At 42.7% G+C, this 16,865-nt stretch overlaps 1 protein-coding gene across 1 annotated transcript in view; it reads left to right on the forward strand.

The window, feature by feature from the left end:
- LOC126088227 (lachesin-like) overlaps positions 1–16,865 on the forward strand; it is a 580,958-nt gene that overhangs the window by 347,856 nt on the left and 216,237 nt on the right. The window contains exon 2 of the mRNA XM_049906355.1: positions 5,227–5,333. Coding sequence (XP_049762312.1) covers positions 5,227–5,333 — 107 coding nt within the window. The remainder of the gene's footprint in view (positions 1–5,226; positions 5,334–16,865) is intronic.

The raw sequence follows: 16,865 nt of genomic DNA on the forward strand, positions 1-16,865 counted from the left end.
CAAGCCAGATAACGCGACGCGACACCGTTCTGATTTATACGGCCGAGCTGCGGTACATTTTCATGAGCGGCCCGGTTCGCTTCTCATCTCGCGCCTGAGATCGTCCGCCTCGCACCGACTGCGTACTTCCCCCTGAGCGATCACTCGAATATTAGCGCCTCGAGAGAGATCCAGATACTGTTCGAGATGGACTCTTTCAAACAGGAAGGAATCCAAATGGAAGAATGGTTTCTAGGTTGTGTGTCCAGTAAGTCATCAAGAAAACCTCCATTCTTCATTCTGAGAGAAGTGGATGAGTTCTTTCGAATGTAAAGGACACATAAATCAAAGTCTGGCAATCTAGTCAGACAGTGCACTGAAAAACGTAGGAATAAAACATAGCAAATGGCTTTCGCCAAATCAGGAATAGCTAGAGGATAAATATAAATCTGCAGACGTGTAAAGCTGTAGGTGACCAAATTCGTTCGCTGGAGTGACGCAATTTCATCTGAGTTATTGAGATACCTTAGAGGTATTACTGTGACCGAATAATCCCTCTTGATTTGAAAAATATAAGGAAGGTATATAAGAAAGGGGAAATACCTTGAATCTTCTAAGGAGTGTAATAATTCCAATTACAAAGAAGGTAAGTGTTTAAAGGTGTGAATGCTATGGAACCATCACTATGATATGTCATGGCTACAAAAATACTGAGTCCAACGCTTTACAGATGAATGCATAAAGTGTGTGAAGCCTACCGCTGGGAACACTGAATGATTAGTCAACTGTGAACATCACACGATCCTGAAGAAGATCCCAGCAGAGGGGTCGAAATGTCGATCGCATAGGTGAGATAGGACGCTGCCTAACAAAACAGAAATTTCTATCTTCAGTGACAGTGGCCATAGTTGTTGTTGTTGCTTGTTTAGGACGCTCAACATCATGGTTATCAGATCCCTACTTACAATTACTGCATGTAATAGGAGTAAGTAGGAGTCTTAAATCAAGCTACTCCCACCACAAAACGCAAGTTGTTATTTTTGCTTCCCCTAACGTAGTTTGTTTCTTAATTGCTTTCCAGAACTGCAGAATTCAGTCAACCACAACTTTTGAGACTAAATTAGATCCTCACTCACTTCAATGAAAGATTCTTAAGGCTGCTCTTATACTGATGTCGGTCATGCATGCCATGCCGACCACTTCTGGTGAAGAGATTCTGCTTGGAAGTTCTTCTATTGGTATTTTGACGAAAACATCTGCTATGGAACGGTGCAAAACTGAGGCCACGCGTTCGTCCATGGCGACGATTTCACTTCGGTGCTGCCGCTCAATGTACAGTAAACGGCACCTTCCTTGTTCCGAATGTGTCATTGGGAACTGATTGAACGTGACTACGCAAAGAGATCCAGGAAAGGTCTGGTGACAGATTGTGATTCAGTGGTAGATCTCGTTACATCAACACAAAATATTTCATTTAATCACCGCTGCAAATACATCTACATCTACATCTACATTTATACTCCGCAAGCCACCCAACGGTGTGTGGCGGAGGGCACTTTACGTGCCACTGTCATTACCTCCCTTTCCTATTCCAGTCGCGTATGGTTCGCGGGAAGAACGACTGTCTGAAAGCCTCCGTGCGCGCTCTAATCTCTCTAATTTTACATTCGTTATCTGTTCGGGATGTATAAGTAGAGGGAAGCATTATATTCGATACCTCATCCAGAAACGCACCTTCTCGAAACCTGGCGAGCAAGCTACACCGCGATGCAGAGCGCCTCTCTTGCAGAGTCTGCCACCTGAGTTTGTTAAATATCTCCGTAACGCTATCACAGTTACCAAATAACCCTGTGACGAAACGCACCGCTCTTCTTTGGATCTTCTCTATCTCCTCCGTCAACCCGATCTGGTACGGATCCCACACAGAAACGTTGTGATTGTAACCATTTTGTCATCTATATCTGGCTGTTATTACCCAAAATCATTTATCTACATCACTGCGGTTGCGGCATCCTATAATGTACTGCATTTAGTTCCTTAACTAATAATGGTACTGTGTCACTACAAGAGTGAATGAGTGAATACCTTAAAACACTAAAACCCAAAGTATGTGGCCTAAGAGCGCTTCTCCCGGATCTGTTTTGCACCTCTCATGACTGTTATCATGGGAGAATGAACTATCAGGAAACACCTGACGTGCATCATCTAGTGATGCAGTGATTCTTATAAAGCAAGCGAAGCCTGCTGTCACTTCTAATACGTCATCCAAACCTCTGGTGTCTGGTCATTGTAGAATGTGAGATAGCCTGTCATGATGGCAGTGAGTTGGTGACAATAGCATCTGATTTTCATAATAACTCTTAGAATAAGACTCTCTACTCCTTTGTGTATTTCTCAGTATATACTCGTTGGATATAACATTATCGACTGAAAAAGATTGCTGGTAGAGGCGAAGAGCCAACAAAGGGTTGCTTCTCTCCTCCGAAATATCCAACATCATGGTGCATGATGGGGCTCCGATGCAGCTAAAGCAATCTGAAGTCTTGCAGAGTAGCAAAATTACCAAATGCAAACAGGCAGGCCTTTCTAAATAAGAGATTCTGTTAAATGAAATCACCAAATAGAAAACCGGCAGCCCTCCGTTAGTAACAGCTTCAGCTAATTAAAATGACAAAATGAGAAAAAGCAGGCCTCCAATAATAACAGCTTCAGTTAATTAAAATTACCAAACAGAAAACAGGCAGGCCTTCTTCCATAGGACGCAGTAGGCCTTCATGACTAACTGCTTCAGTTACGTAACCAAGAATTTGAACTGCCACCTCACAAGTGGTGCACCAGAAGGCTTATGTGCAAGGAGCAAAAGACAACACCAAACAGTAAAGCCAAGAAAGATAACAACGAGAGGACCGGCCTTCCAAGGCCCTGTCCGTTGGATACAGACCGCCAAAGGGAATATTAACACAGCAAGGCTAATTACATGAAAGCAACAATAACTAGCCAAACGGCATATCCGCGTCACTTCAAGATACCGCCTCTACAACGAAATCTTAACGACCTAGAGAAAACTTGGCTGCCGAACCCATTTACATAGCCTCAGCAATTGCAAATTTTGAGATCACCTCCTAAGCCGATATAATTAACAGTGCTATACTCGAAGGTATTTCGAAAGCACACCCGACCGTATCGCAAGAGACATGTACCTACCAGGTTACGAGGTGTTCGAAGACGCGTTGCCAGTCAGAGAGGTCGGCTAAAACCCAACCATCTTCGTACTGCGTGTCGACGGGGTGTGTGTGTTGTGGGCGGGGGGGGGGGGGGGGGCGGAAGCGGGCCACAGCCACAGCATAAGAGAAACACGCTATCACTCTGGCTGAGGAAACACCATCGGCTCATACAGTTTAAGATATCCTGTCAACAAACAACCAAGGCCAGTCTCAACAAAGGAAAAGCAAACGGCAGCCACAATTCAAGTAACCAACTGGTGGTGAAATAGATCAGCTAAGAAGTCGAAATGACCGCAACAGACCTATAGGTATACAATAAGACAATAACAGTTAAGGCTTCGAAATACAAAATATAACTGAAGTTCAGGAATCGAAGCTAAAGCTCACCGATTCTAAAGGGGTCACGAATTTAGCTGGCTTCTACTCTTTCATCGGTGTCCCACGTTCCAGAGCTGGCTTGCCAGTCTACGCACGAAGACAGCACTCGGATTCAAATCGGCCCACAAATATGCGCAGCAACCACTTGCCGGACTCTGTGCCAAAGACGCTTGCGCAAGTGCTCCCCTTAGTCACCAGGTGGACCTCTCACACCGTCACAATTCCCCAGCTCCCACGCCACGGCACGCCCCCTCCCAATCAACAACTGCGAGTAAGGGTCTTAGTGGCCTCAAACCAGAAGGGCATCACACGACAAATCGATCTAGCGATCCCAGGAATTCGAAACGCGACGCCAGCAGCCCCGCCATGGCTCAATGGAAACGATGGAATTACAGAAAATGTGCTTCATTCATTTATTTGTAGAAACAGTCATTTCGCTCGCAATATAGTGGTACTTCTAAGAAATTATCAGACACAGAGCATAATTAATAGCCTGGTGAACATAATCTCCAATGTGACAGGACACGGAAGCGACACAGGGAATGAGTCCCTCCAATTAGAGCAAAGAGCAAAGGGAAGAAGGTTTATGGTCCCAGCAGTGATGATGTAATTAGAGATGGAACACAAGTTGCAAAAGAAACACCGCTTCATAAGCCTTACGTAGCTTAAGGAAAGCACGGAATACGTAAATCAGAATAGTTGGACAGGGATCTAAGCCGGAGTCCATTGTTTTGAACACTCCCATACCTTGCTCAGTTATAGAACGAAGGAAACGCCACGATGATCTTATGTCAAAATACAATCATTCTTATCTACCATTTCTTCATAAGATTCAACAATTAGGTTTCTGGAATTTGTCACACCTGTAATCGTTGCAGAACCACTTCCGTAATTATGAGCCCAGTAACTGAAAGGCAGTTGTTGGCAGTAGTAGAATAGGCAACTCATGTATCACATGTGGCCTGCTCTGATTGACATCACAGTAGCCCACTTATATGAACTGTTTTCATGGGCTGCCGAGCTGTTCTGATGACATTTCAGCGATGGGAGGCTGAGTAGTACTTCGAAGAAAAGTACCACGTAAACGTAAATAAACAGGACTGAAATTAGTATCATATCCTCACCTTTCGTTCTCACTAGGTTGACTGCGAACGGCTCTGAACTAACTTCACCTTCGGAAGTGTGGTGCGGACGACTGATTGGGGGCAGGGGTGGAAACAGGTTTCGGAAAAATAAACGAAACCACAATCTTAGGTGTCGAGTGAATAATATTCGGAGCCGCTATCCTCAGTTCGATCGATTTTTCCATTTGACAGTAACATCGTTGTATATTGCAACAATATCGAATACAAGATGTAAATCATGTTAGGAAATTTGTGCGTCTTCCTCGTATTCGAAATTTCTTGACAATGATGAAAGAAAAGAGCTGGAAACATAGGTAACAGGCTTTATTCCAGCGCAGAATAACTTAGCCTTACTTAGACAACCTACAAAATAATATTTGTTTACTCTTAAAGTTTCAGAATTGCGTACAGAATGGATGAAACTCCACCAGCCTCTCTACAGTTTTGATCCATGTTAAAAACTTTTTGAAGCAAACTGTTGTTTCACCACTCCACACATGGCGTTCTGTGGTTTGTTCCAGGAGCAGCCTTCCAGCCAGAGTTCGCGGCACCTCTGGCCAACCTGACGGTGGCCGTGGGCCGTGACGCCACCTTCACGTGCCAGGTTCGACACCTGGGGGGCTACAGGGTAAGTGCGTCTCACTGCTGTACGCATTCCGTCTGACGATAACCATTCAGATGCTGTCGACTACACTGCGGAAACTGCTGCGACCGGATAAATGAAAATCGTCGCAGGGAATGTCTTCTACGATGGCGGAGATCACTGTGTTATCAGTCTAATTAAATGCAGGGCCTTACACTGGTTTGGTTATTTACATATACAATGAGCAATTAACAGCACTAGCAGTGCCATGCAGAACGTGCGCCCCATTGATCGTACTGGGCAGTTCTCACAGCCAGAATCTGCGCAACTGATAATTTATGCTTTATGAACATGATGCCATCGTCCCAGCCCATTTTCTCAGCGTATAAATTGACGCTTTTTAATATGTCAGTTTTTAGGCGGAGAAATATGGCTTGGACCAGATCATTTTATCGAAAAATGAAAATACTTTGGGTAAGAAGTACTATGGTCAGTTTGGATGTTGTATGGTTCCCCTTAATGGGTGTCACACCTCGAAAGTATTTTCGCAAAGGATATGGCATCTCTCCCCTCATAAACAATGGGCCGACGATGATAACGTGGGGTGGCCTGCATGATTCAGCAATACAGATATCATAACTGAAGTTACCATGGAATAATATTTGTGGCGAGGCCGAGCGAACATAATGTTCCTGGGTTGGGCCAACAGCCTTTTCCTTGGCTAATGGGGCAAATGACTGGATTACAGACCGATCTGACCCTGTAACATTAATATATGAAATGTGTTGCACAAAAATGTTTAATGATCTTTAACTGCAATTTCTACATTGTACCATCATCACGGTACCGAAACGGGTTATAATACAAAAATATTGATAAGTATTTAGGTCATGCACTTCAAAAATATGTTACTGATGTTCGAAATCTCATGCAAATATGTGCGGTTCCTTAATATAAGCCAACAATGTCTTGCTACGCAGGTCTTGCGAACGTCTAAAACACAGGTTCGGCAGCTGTGGCCGAGCGGTTCCAGGCACTTCGATCCGGAACCGCGCTGCTGATATGGTCGCAGGTTCGAATCCTGCCTCGGGCATGAATGTGTGTGATGTCCTTAGGTTAGTTAGGTTTAAGTTGTTGTAAGTCTAGGGGACTGATGACCTCAGATGTTAAGTCCCATAGGGCTTAGAGCCATTTGAACCATTTTAAAAGCCAGTGAAACTGCAGCTGTTATTCTTCCAGAGAGCATAAACCTCTATTGTATGGTCAAACGATGATGACATATCTTTGATAAAATATTCCCACTCGTATCTAGAGCGTGGACTACTCACGACTATGTCGTAATCCAGAAAAACAAAATTAGCACATCATCAGGGGACGAGATGTGAAGTATTAGATAATAGTGGACGTGGACAAGAGAATTTAGAAATGGAAATGGACAGGATGAAGTTAGATAGAATGAAATACAGTTTTCAGGAAGGAGATCTGGTCTAGTGAATACTGCGTTATAAGCTCTGGCCCAGAAGTGGTTTACTAATATATAATAAAATAGGAACGTAGGTAAGCTGCTATAAGCAGCATTGTAAATGCTTCATTGTGGCCAAGATGAACAAGAAGTTAACAAACACCACAATAGTACAAATTTGTGTTCCGCAGATGATGAAGGGATTAAAAGAATGTATGACACGGTAAAAATAAAAAAATTAAGATAGTTAAGGAAAGCACAGGGGATAATGAATTTGATCATAGAAAGGAAAAATATAGAAATGCAGCAAATTCATCAGACTGAGTGGAATACAGATTTACAGAAAACGCAAATTATCTAAGCAGGAATGGCTAGAAGAAAAAGACAAACCTACAGATGCATGCAAAAGTGAAGAAAGATAGAGCATGCTTATAGAAAAATTAAAGAGAACTTGGAAGAAAAGAGAAGCAGGTATATGAATATCAAAACCTCAGTACTAAGTAAAGAAGGAAAATGTGAGAGATGGAATATACAGAAAGGCTGTGCAGGGTGTACTGTCACAAGACATCATTCGGCCACTGGAGAAGTTGCAGCTGCGGCAGCACGGCTCCGTGAGGGCACTGTCAGGGAAAGTGCAACGACCCCATCGCTGAAACGAACGGGTGTGCGAGGCCAGCGGGAAACATCGGGCAGAACTCGGAGTGTGACCGAGTGAGTAACATGAGACGGAACTCTGGAGTATCACCACAGGACGGATCTGACTGGGCACGTAGACAGCCACCGGATACACTGTGGCCGATAAGTAGAGGTTGTTTTCCGTTCATTACGGCATGCACTGTGCCGTTTGCTACAGGTCAGTCTGTCCCTGGTGGTTCGAGGAAAACACATATTGAGACAGCGTCTTGACCAATTTGAGCGTTTACCACATTTCTGGTGCCATTTGTTGTTAACTCTATGCCTTGCCTTGTATGACCGGTCTCACGCTTGTAGGAAACAGCTGTCAGCATTATTCCATTGTTCATGGATAATAGATTCTTAGTATGTACTGTAATTGTCACGTGACTGTTAGGTTGTTTTTTTTTCTGTTTTGATAGATTCCCCGTAATTCTGAGTACTTGTAATCATTTTGGGATTTCAAGCACTAGTAGTCAGCGAACCACAGAGTTATGTTATTTTACCAGTGCCAGGTGACTTAAGCATGCCTAAATACAGCAAACCCTTGTCACATTTCGATGAGATTGATCTAGTGTAGTAAATAACCGCTCTGCTTCCTATTGCTGTTAGTGAGTTATGAACCTTGTGTTTCCTTGTTGTTGCCAATGACACCCGTTTTGAGTACAAGGCCTTCTTTGGAAAAGTTCTCTTATCCTATTGCAATTTTGAACTGCAACAAAATTCCTTACGCCTTATTGCTATCGTGTTATTTAACAGAGACTGTGGGTATGATTATTCAAAGCACCTTAGTATAAAAAAGTTGTCAGTGTAATAGTAAGCTTATATTTTGTGCTCTGGCCTGTGTGCTGTCAATTCATTTTCTAATCTGTGTGGTCACAATGTAAGTTTATTATGTTATTGTTTTTGGTGTTATGGTTAATATCTATGGGGCTTTTTAGCTAGATTTGGATTTAAATTAATTGTTTACTGTTACTCAGGCACTGGCATTACAGGTTGTAATAAAAAAACCTCTGCCATCTTGTTAAATAAAAAATTTAATATTATGGTTACTCACCGCTCAACCCAGCCATACAGCTTCTTGTTACATCAGACGAGGGGTATGACCTAGAAGGCCACATTGTAAAAAAAGGAAAAGGACGTAGAGGGATGAGACAATAGATACGATGCTGCAAGATAGGTTTTTCACACCACTGAAGGAACTATGTCGGACCAAAGCTCCTGGAGGAGACAACATGCACTCAGTTACTGAAATTTTTGGAAGAGCCAGCCAAGACAGAACTGTTCCACGTGCTGTGAAAGATATGTGAGACATGCATAATACCCTCGAAATTCAAGTAGAATATTATAATTCCAGTTCAAAAAGTGGCAGGTGCTGAAACGTGTATTACAGGACTATCAGTCGTGTTTATGATATATTATCGCGAACTATTTAAAGAAGAATGGGAAAACTGCTATAAATAGATCCGATAAAGGATCAGTTTGTGTTCTGCAGAAATGTAGGAACACGAAGGTCAGTACTGACCCTACGACTTACCTCAGAAAATGTCTGAAGAACGACAAATCACCTTTATAGCATTTCTAGATTTGGAGAAAGCTTTTGAGTATATTGACTGGAATCCATTCGCTGGAGTTATATAGGTAACAAGGATAAAATGCTGGGAGCCAAAGGTTATCTACAACTTGTACAAAGAACCTATTACCAATTACAACAGTCGAAGGTCATGAGATGACGACAGACGCAACTCAGGCAAGAAGAGACTATATGACTTGAAATGTGGTGCTGCAGATGAATGCTGAATGGTAGACGGGTAGATCGAGTAGCTTCAGTCTGGAACCGCGTGACCGCTACGGTCGCAGGTTCGAATTCTGCCTCGGGGATTGATGTGTGTGATGTCCTTAGGTTAGTTAGGTTTAAGCAGTTCTAAGTTCTAGGGGACTTATGACCACAGATGTTAAGTCCCACAGTGCTCAGAGACATTTGAAACATTTGAACTGAAAAAGAGAAAAACGGAATTGACAAACAAGGCGACTAAAACAAGTGACCTGTTGAAAGGAGATATCCTGTACCATGAAGGAATAGTGAACTTGGTAAGGAAGGAAGTGTGATGTAAAAATTGTAGAAGGAGACCAAGAGATGAATACAGTAAGCAGGTTCATATGGATGTAGTTTGCAGCAGTTATATCGAGATAAAGAGGCTTGCACAGTGTAGAAAAGCGTGGAAAGGCGTATCAAAATAATTTCCGAGAACATTGAACATTGTATTACATCAACTTATTTCCTGTGGGATAACAATTCTATGAGCAATCGGTTGACGTGGCTACTGCGAAGCAACTTATCGAAGTTGGAGTGAATTTTTGTATGGAAAAATTTTAAGAAAGCAGTCCTTCTGAGAAAGGAGAAGAAGCTCTAATGTTAATTTCGGTACGTTGATGAACTGATGAAACTTTCGTTGTATGGACTATTTGAGAGACAGAAGTCTTAAAGTTTCCAAATTTTCTAGGTGATATTAATTTTAATAGTAATATCAGTATGACGAATGTGGAAGAGGGCCAGATTTCGAGATTTACAGTTAATTAGGAAATCAGTCAGAACATTAGTGCACAAGGTCTACAAAAATCCCACTACCACACATACAAATAAATGTAAATGTCGTGTGATCAGTGCCTCCCGTCTGGGAGACCGTTCACCGGGTGCAAGTCTTTTCATTTGACGCCACTTCAGCGACTTGCGTGTCGATGGGGATGAAATGATGATGATCAGGACAACACAACACCTAGTCCTTGAGCAGAGAAAATCTCCGACCCAGCCGGCAATCGAACCTGGGAACTTAGGATTGACGAACGTTATTCTGTCGCGCTGACCACTCAGCTACCGGGGGCGGACACTACCACAGATAGATACCTTCAGACAAATTCCAGTCATCATCCCATGCAGAATAGTCAAAGCATTGGTAGACCAGGCTAAAACAGTCCCTGAACCGCAATTCTTAGCGGACGAGCTCAGGCATTTAAGAACTGAACCACAGGAAAACGGTACTCTGATAAAGAAGCAATTAAAGGGAAATTTTTCCTCCCATTCATAAAAACAACCCCACAACGCATTAGTTGCGTAGTAAGACCACACGTTACTGAGATAGCGTCTGAACCAACAAGAAAGGTGCGTGAGTACTTGAACATTGCAAGGTAGTTACGCCCATCACTTGGCACCGCAGAGTATTAAATTGTCTCACACATGCCATCAAGCGTACATAGAAACTATAAAAAGAAGCATTAGCATACGTTTTAATGAACACATGAGCAATTGTCACCTGGGAACATTAAGATCATGCACGGGGACCAGAGAACTACCGAATTTGTTTCTATAACACTATGGATTTATCAGCATCAATATACTGGGTGATCAAAAAGTCAGTATAACTTTGAAAACTTAATAAACCACGGAATAATGTAGATACAGAGGTAGAAATTGACACACATGCTTGGGATGACATGGAGTTTTATTAGAACAAAAAAAAACAAAGTTCACAAATTGTCCGACGGATGGCGCTGGACTGCAAAACGTCAGTGACTGCGCATGACAATCGTGCATAAAGGGAGCTGTAATGAGAGAGAAAATCAGATGCGCCAGCAGTCGCAGCATCTTGACGTTACCTGAAAAGGCGCTTTTAGTGAAGCTTTATTATCAGAATGGGGAATGTGTTAGTTAAGCGCTACGATCCTATCGCCATAGGAAGGGGATTCGAACGGGTAAAAGTCCGTTGACAAATGCAGCTGTGGCGTGAATGATTTCGAAGTTCGAAGCCCGGGTTGTTGAGACGATAGATCCCATAGTGGCCGACCGAGTACAAGGCGTAATGCTGCTGAGACAGTTCTGGAAGATATGGAGACTGTAGCAGGTTCGTCTATGCACAGGGAAGTCAGCGCTCGTGCAGTCGTACGTCGCACCGGCATTCCGTACACTACTGTTTGGTTGGCACTGAGGTGTACCCTCCGATGTTATCCGTACAAAATCCGTCGACAACATGAACTGTTACCTGGCGATTTAGTGAAGCGGAAGGCATTTGCGGTGTGGGCGTTTCAAAAGATGGAGGAAGATGACGATTGGTTGAGTAACGTGTTGTGGACCGACGCAGCTCATTTGACGCTCCGAGGGTCTCTCAACGCCTGCACCTGCAGAATTTGGGCTACCGAAAATCCTAGAACTGTCGTGGAAACTCCAATGAACGACGAGAAAGTCACTTTATGGGTTGGATTTACCACATCTACCGTTATCGGGCCTTTTTTCTTCGAGGAAATGCGTGATTCTGGTTTTGTAGCTGCTACTATGACGGGTGAGAGGTACGCCGATATGTTACAGAATTGCATGATCCCCAGCTGGAACGTACGATATTTATGCAGGATGGCGCTCCATCCCATATTGCTACACGCGTGGGAGATATCTTGCGAGCGTCGTTTGGTGATGATCGTGTGCTCAGCCGCCTCTTTCGTCATGCTTGGCCTCCCAGGTCCCCAGACCTCAGTCCGTGCGATTATTGGCTTTGGGTTTACCTGAAGTCGCAAGTGCATCGTGATCGACCGACATCTCTAGGGATGCTGAAAGACAACATCGAACGCCAATGCTCCTGCATAACTCTGGAAATGCTTAACAGTGCTGTTCACAACATTATTCCTCGACTACAGCTATTGTTGAGGAATGGTGGTGGACATATTGAGCATTTCCTGTAAAGAACATCATCTTTGCTTTGTCTTACTTTGTTATGTTAATTATTAATATTCTGATCAGATGAAGCGCCATCTGTCGGACATTTTTTGAACTTTTGTAATTTTTTTTTTTTTTGTTTCTAATAAAACCCCATGTCATTCCAAGCGTACGTGTCAATTTGTACCTCTCTATCTACATTATTCGGTGATTTATTCAGTTTTCAAATTTATATTGACTTTTTGATCACTTGGTATTTCTATGATAGGACAAAATTAAAAAGCTAAAATCGTACAAAATCATTTTTATCTTCGCTTTCGATAGTTTTTAACAGTTAAAGCAGTTCGCCCTTTGGTAGCCTCATAATGAGAAAATTCTGTGCTAGGATCTACAGAGAGCCCTAGAAATTCGAAATCACAAGTACAAAATAATAATAATAATAACAATAATAATAATAAATAAATAAAATGTTCAAATGTGTGTGGAATCTTATGGGACTTAACTGCTAAGGTCATCAGTCCCTAAGCTTACACACTACTTTACCTAAATCATCCTACGGACAAACACACACATCCATGCCCGAGGGAGGACTCGAACCTCCGCGGGACTAGCCGCACGATCCATGACTGCAGCGCCTTCAACCGCTCTCGGCTAATCCCGCGCGGCCACAAATACAACTTCAACAGAAGGAAAGAAGGATTGAAACTGATGTAACCTTCTAGTGGTGAATAAAGCAAACAGCGGCAAAACATAACCTTCACAAGCTTCGTAATAGACGTAGTCACGACTCCCGTGACAGCAGTCTGATGACGTCATGTCCCGACCCTTGTATGGATGCGTATAAATATTTCGACGCGATGAGGACGTTTAAGTTTGAAATTGCCATCTTTCTCGCCCTTGATTATGTCTCTAGCACTGATATACAGGACTTTAGGTTCAAAATGCCTCTAAGCCCTATGGGACTTAACATGTGAAGTCATTAATCCCCCAGACTTACAACTACTTGGAGCTAAGTAATCTAAGGATATCACACACATCCATGACCGCGGCAGTTTTCCAACCTGCGACCGTAGCGGTCGTGCGGTTCCAGACTGTAGCGCCTAGAACCGCTCGGCCACCCCGGCCGGCCAGGACTTGAGGCATAGAAATATGCATTGGACCACGGCCTAATACCCATAAATGTGGCTACAGTTTGTTGTGGATGATGTGTTGTTCGCCAGGTTGCTCTTCCTCGTACGGGCACGGATTTTTCAAGAAGTACAGGCGTGTCCGGTGCTTGTTAAGCAGCAGCGCCTGCAGCCTCTCATACATGCTACGAGGCGCTGATGAACTGCGAGGCTGCGGCTGAATGCAGAAGCCCCGGGGGTGGCGGGAGCGTCCGACGGCCGGCCCCCACCGCAGCTAATTGGATTCTTCTGTCGTCCCAGGCAGTGCCGACAAATTGATTGAGCCGTAAAAATGCAGGGGGGCCCTCCCTTGTTTGTCGCTATGCAGTCCAATTTCTGGGCGCTCGCTGAGGAGCACAGTCTATTTGTTTCACCGGAATTGGAATCTGCTGCACGAACTGTGAGGCTCGCTTAGTGCGCCCAGATTTCACGCGTGGGTTCCGAAAGCTGCGCTGTGCACCTGCCTTCCACTGGTACGAACAGATTTTTAGGGAATTGTGCTCGTGGGCAGGTGACACACAAAAGTTCCACCCCACTTTGCCGTCTGCGGATATAGAACTTCTTCAAGTTAAATCACCAGAAACTTGAATGTAACGATGAAACTTCGTCCTTGTAGGCACCAAACTGTATCGTTCTTCTGGAAATAAAGGAGACTTATTTAGGAATCACAAAATAGCAGGTAAAAGCTACTTCTACATCGTCTGCTTCAACTTGAACACTGTGCGATTCCAGCGTAAGCGTTTGGCTGATCATTCAGCGTACCACACTCGAACAGCACATGAAAAAGGAAAATCTAAGTCTTTCTCTGGTAGCTCCGATTCCTCTCACTTTTTTATGATGGTCGTTTTTCCTTGTGCAAGTGGAAGCCAACAAAATAAACCCGATGAAAAAAAATCTACACCCCACTAATGAATTATCCGAATGGGGCTGAAATCGATATATGATGTACATGTACAGACAAATTTACTGATTTATTCAAGAGAAAGTGCTGCATAAATGAAGCAAGTCTTTGAGACTGAAGCACTTTCTGTGCTTGCCTGAGTTCATCTAATCAAAAAAGCCGCCAACCTATTCTACTGAGCCCTTGGTATACTTGTAGAAGCCTCCTGTGTGTAACTGACTCTTGACAAACGGAATCCGTTACCCTCCACTCTAAGGAGTAAGTAATTGTATATATAGTCTGTACATTTGTAGAACCTTTGCTTCCTATCAATTAAATTTGTAGCTAACGTCTAAGTCTTTACGCTATGAAATCCGCTAATTTTAAGCAGAATCAGGATACAGGTGAGCTATTCATGTCACTAAGCAGATGCGTCTGCAACAACTGCTGTCGAATCTCTATATAAGGTTATCTAATGTCTTAAAATATCTGCCTCACGGCGGTACCTGTGTGACACTTATATTTGTCTTCATGTTCTCTTCCCTGTACCCTAGTTCCGTCGGTACAAATATCTCTTCATAGAGGGTGAGGCATAACATCAAAGGGTAATGTTTATAAGTGATACAGAACAGTGCACTAAGTTTCTCACAAGACACTGTTCTTTACAACATCATCCGAAGGTTATTGCAGTTTTTGTAGTACACGACTGCTATTATTAACGCTACGACTCTCGATAACCTGTTTGTAACCTCAGTGTTACAGCAGATCGATAGATCTAGCAGTTACGACTATGGGAGAGAGGGAAAGAGAGTGAGAGGTGTTTTGGATTTTCAGGAACGTCATCAGCAAGAAGCTCTCAAAAAATAATTTTGTATTTTCACATTCATCTCTGGCAGTAACTAAGTCAAGGTAGTGGAATCTTTGTACCAAATGATAGGCTTATTCGTCAGCATATAATTATAATCAATTTCAACAATGTTTAATTGCCTGCCGTTGTGTTAGTACTATCTTAATAGTGATACTTGAAGCAGCTGAGTATGAACACAACGCATTTTACGTATAAGTTATGAAATCCCTTTAACTCATACAGAGAAGCGAACATATCTGCGGAACGACGCACATCTCCAAAATTTTTATCGTATTAATGTTGACATTTCAGCACCTAACTTTCAAGTTCCCTTGTTGGAAGGTAGTGAAGTGCCGGAAGTCTGACTGTAGTAGTGACATTAGATAATACAAAAAAGTATAAAAAGGAAACGGCTTCGTTGCGCTCTACAAAAAGAAGTTTTTGAATTTTTGAATTATGATGACTATTCGTACTTGACCTATAGGTAGTTGACTAATTTTCTTGCCGCAAACGTTATGGAATTTTCTCAGGTGTCCAACCAAGGTTACAATTCCATTTTGTTCACAAGACATCGGTAAATAAGCAGCCGGTATTCCTCAAGGGCTCTAACCAGTATGGTTCATGAGGAATTGTTGGTGTAACGCTCCAACTTGTTGAAAATTCCCGAAACACTTTACATGTTACGTTCTCTTCATCCTTTGGCTTGATTCATTAAAACATTATTGGCACTGAACAAATAAAATCCTTCAATATGCTGCTTCAGACACTTTTGTTTTAAATCCCACCGTCTCAGTAGTCGCGTTATCACCATCAGGATGAGTTTAATGTAATTCACATGATGATGATGATAATAATAATAATGAAAGTACGATCTTCATATTATTTAAACTGGATGTAATCCATACAGATACGTATGCGGACTCGAAACTGAATACAGACGTGTACACGATCAGAGAAGAATACATGAGATAACAAAAAGTCTTATTTAAACGCGTGCTTCAGAACCAAGCTGAAGTTCTAAACGGCAACTGTCTTCGCCATTCAAGTACGCCAGGATTAATTACTGCGGTGCCTATCAACGACAACCAGCATCACGCGTGCGTTTGTAATCCCTTCTTTCGATGATCGGTTGAAGTACTTCACATGTTATCCAAGGTTTCTGCGCAGTTGCGTTCCTTGAAGCCATATTTGCCTGTCCAATTTCTGTAATTGCCCTTCCTGTTGATCATCTAATCATTTTCAGTTGGAATAGCTTCTGTGGTATCCATTATCGTAGTATCTATAGCCTCAGACAACTTGAGCAGCACATCCTCTCTTGGTAGCTCAGTATCGCGTTTCTTCAAAAAGTTATTCTGACGTTGGTCTCAGAATTTGCCTTTTCCTCCAGTATCGTCCGAAGGGCATTGTTTTTAGCGTTCATCTCCTGACGCTTTTGATGAGGATAATTCTGTGCTGGACTTTTCTCAGCAACTCACTCTTGGCCCCGGGTTCCTATTCATTATTCTTCCATCATGCATTAGCTTTCCATCAGCCTGTTGCAGGTACACCTGGTCTTTCCATCATTTTGCAGGTCTTCCAATGCATCCTTTAACTTACGGAGTATATGGCTAAAAATGTAGTCGTAATCTTGATTTGTCCACTCGTAACATATGGGATGTCCATTTTTGTCGGTATTCGTCAACCTTATTGTTTATATCGAAAATATTTAATTCCTTCCTGATATCTGTAGATCCTTTGTAGTCTAGTTTCATGTATCATGTTATATACCGGAGGAATTTCATTTCATTGGCTTGTAGGCTTATTTGATCTTTCTTTTTCATTATCCTAGATTCACTTCCATATAGGAAT

Source organism: Schistocerca cancellata, chromosome 6 (assembly GCF_023864275.1).
Source record: "Schistocerca cancellata isolate TAMUIC-IGC-003103 chromosome 6, iqSchCanc2.1, whole genome shotgun sequence".
In the NCBI taxonomy this organism is placed as follows: domain Eukaryota; kingdom Metazoa; phylum Arthropoda; class Insecta; order Orthoptera; family Acrididae; genus Schistocerca; species Schistocerca cancellata.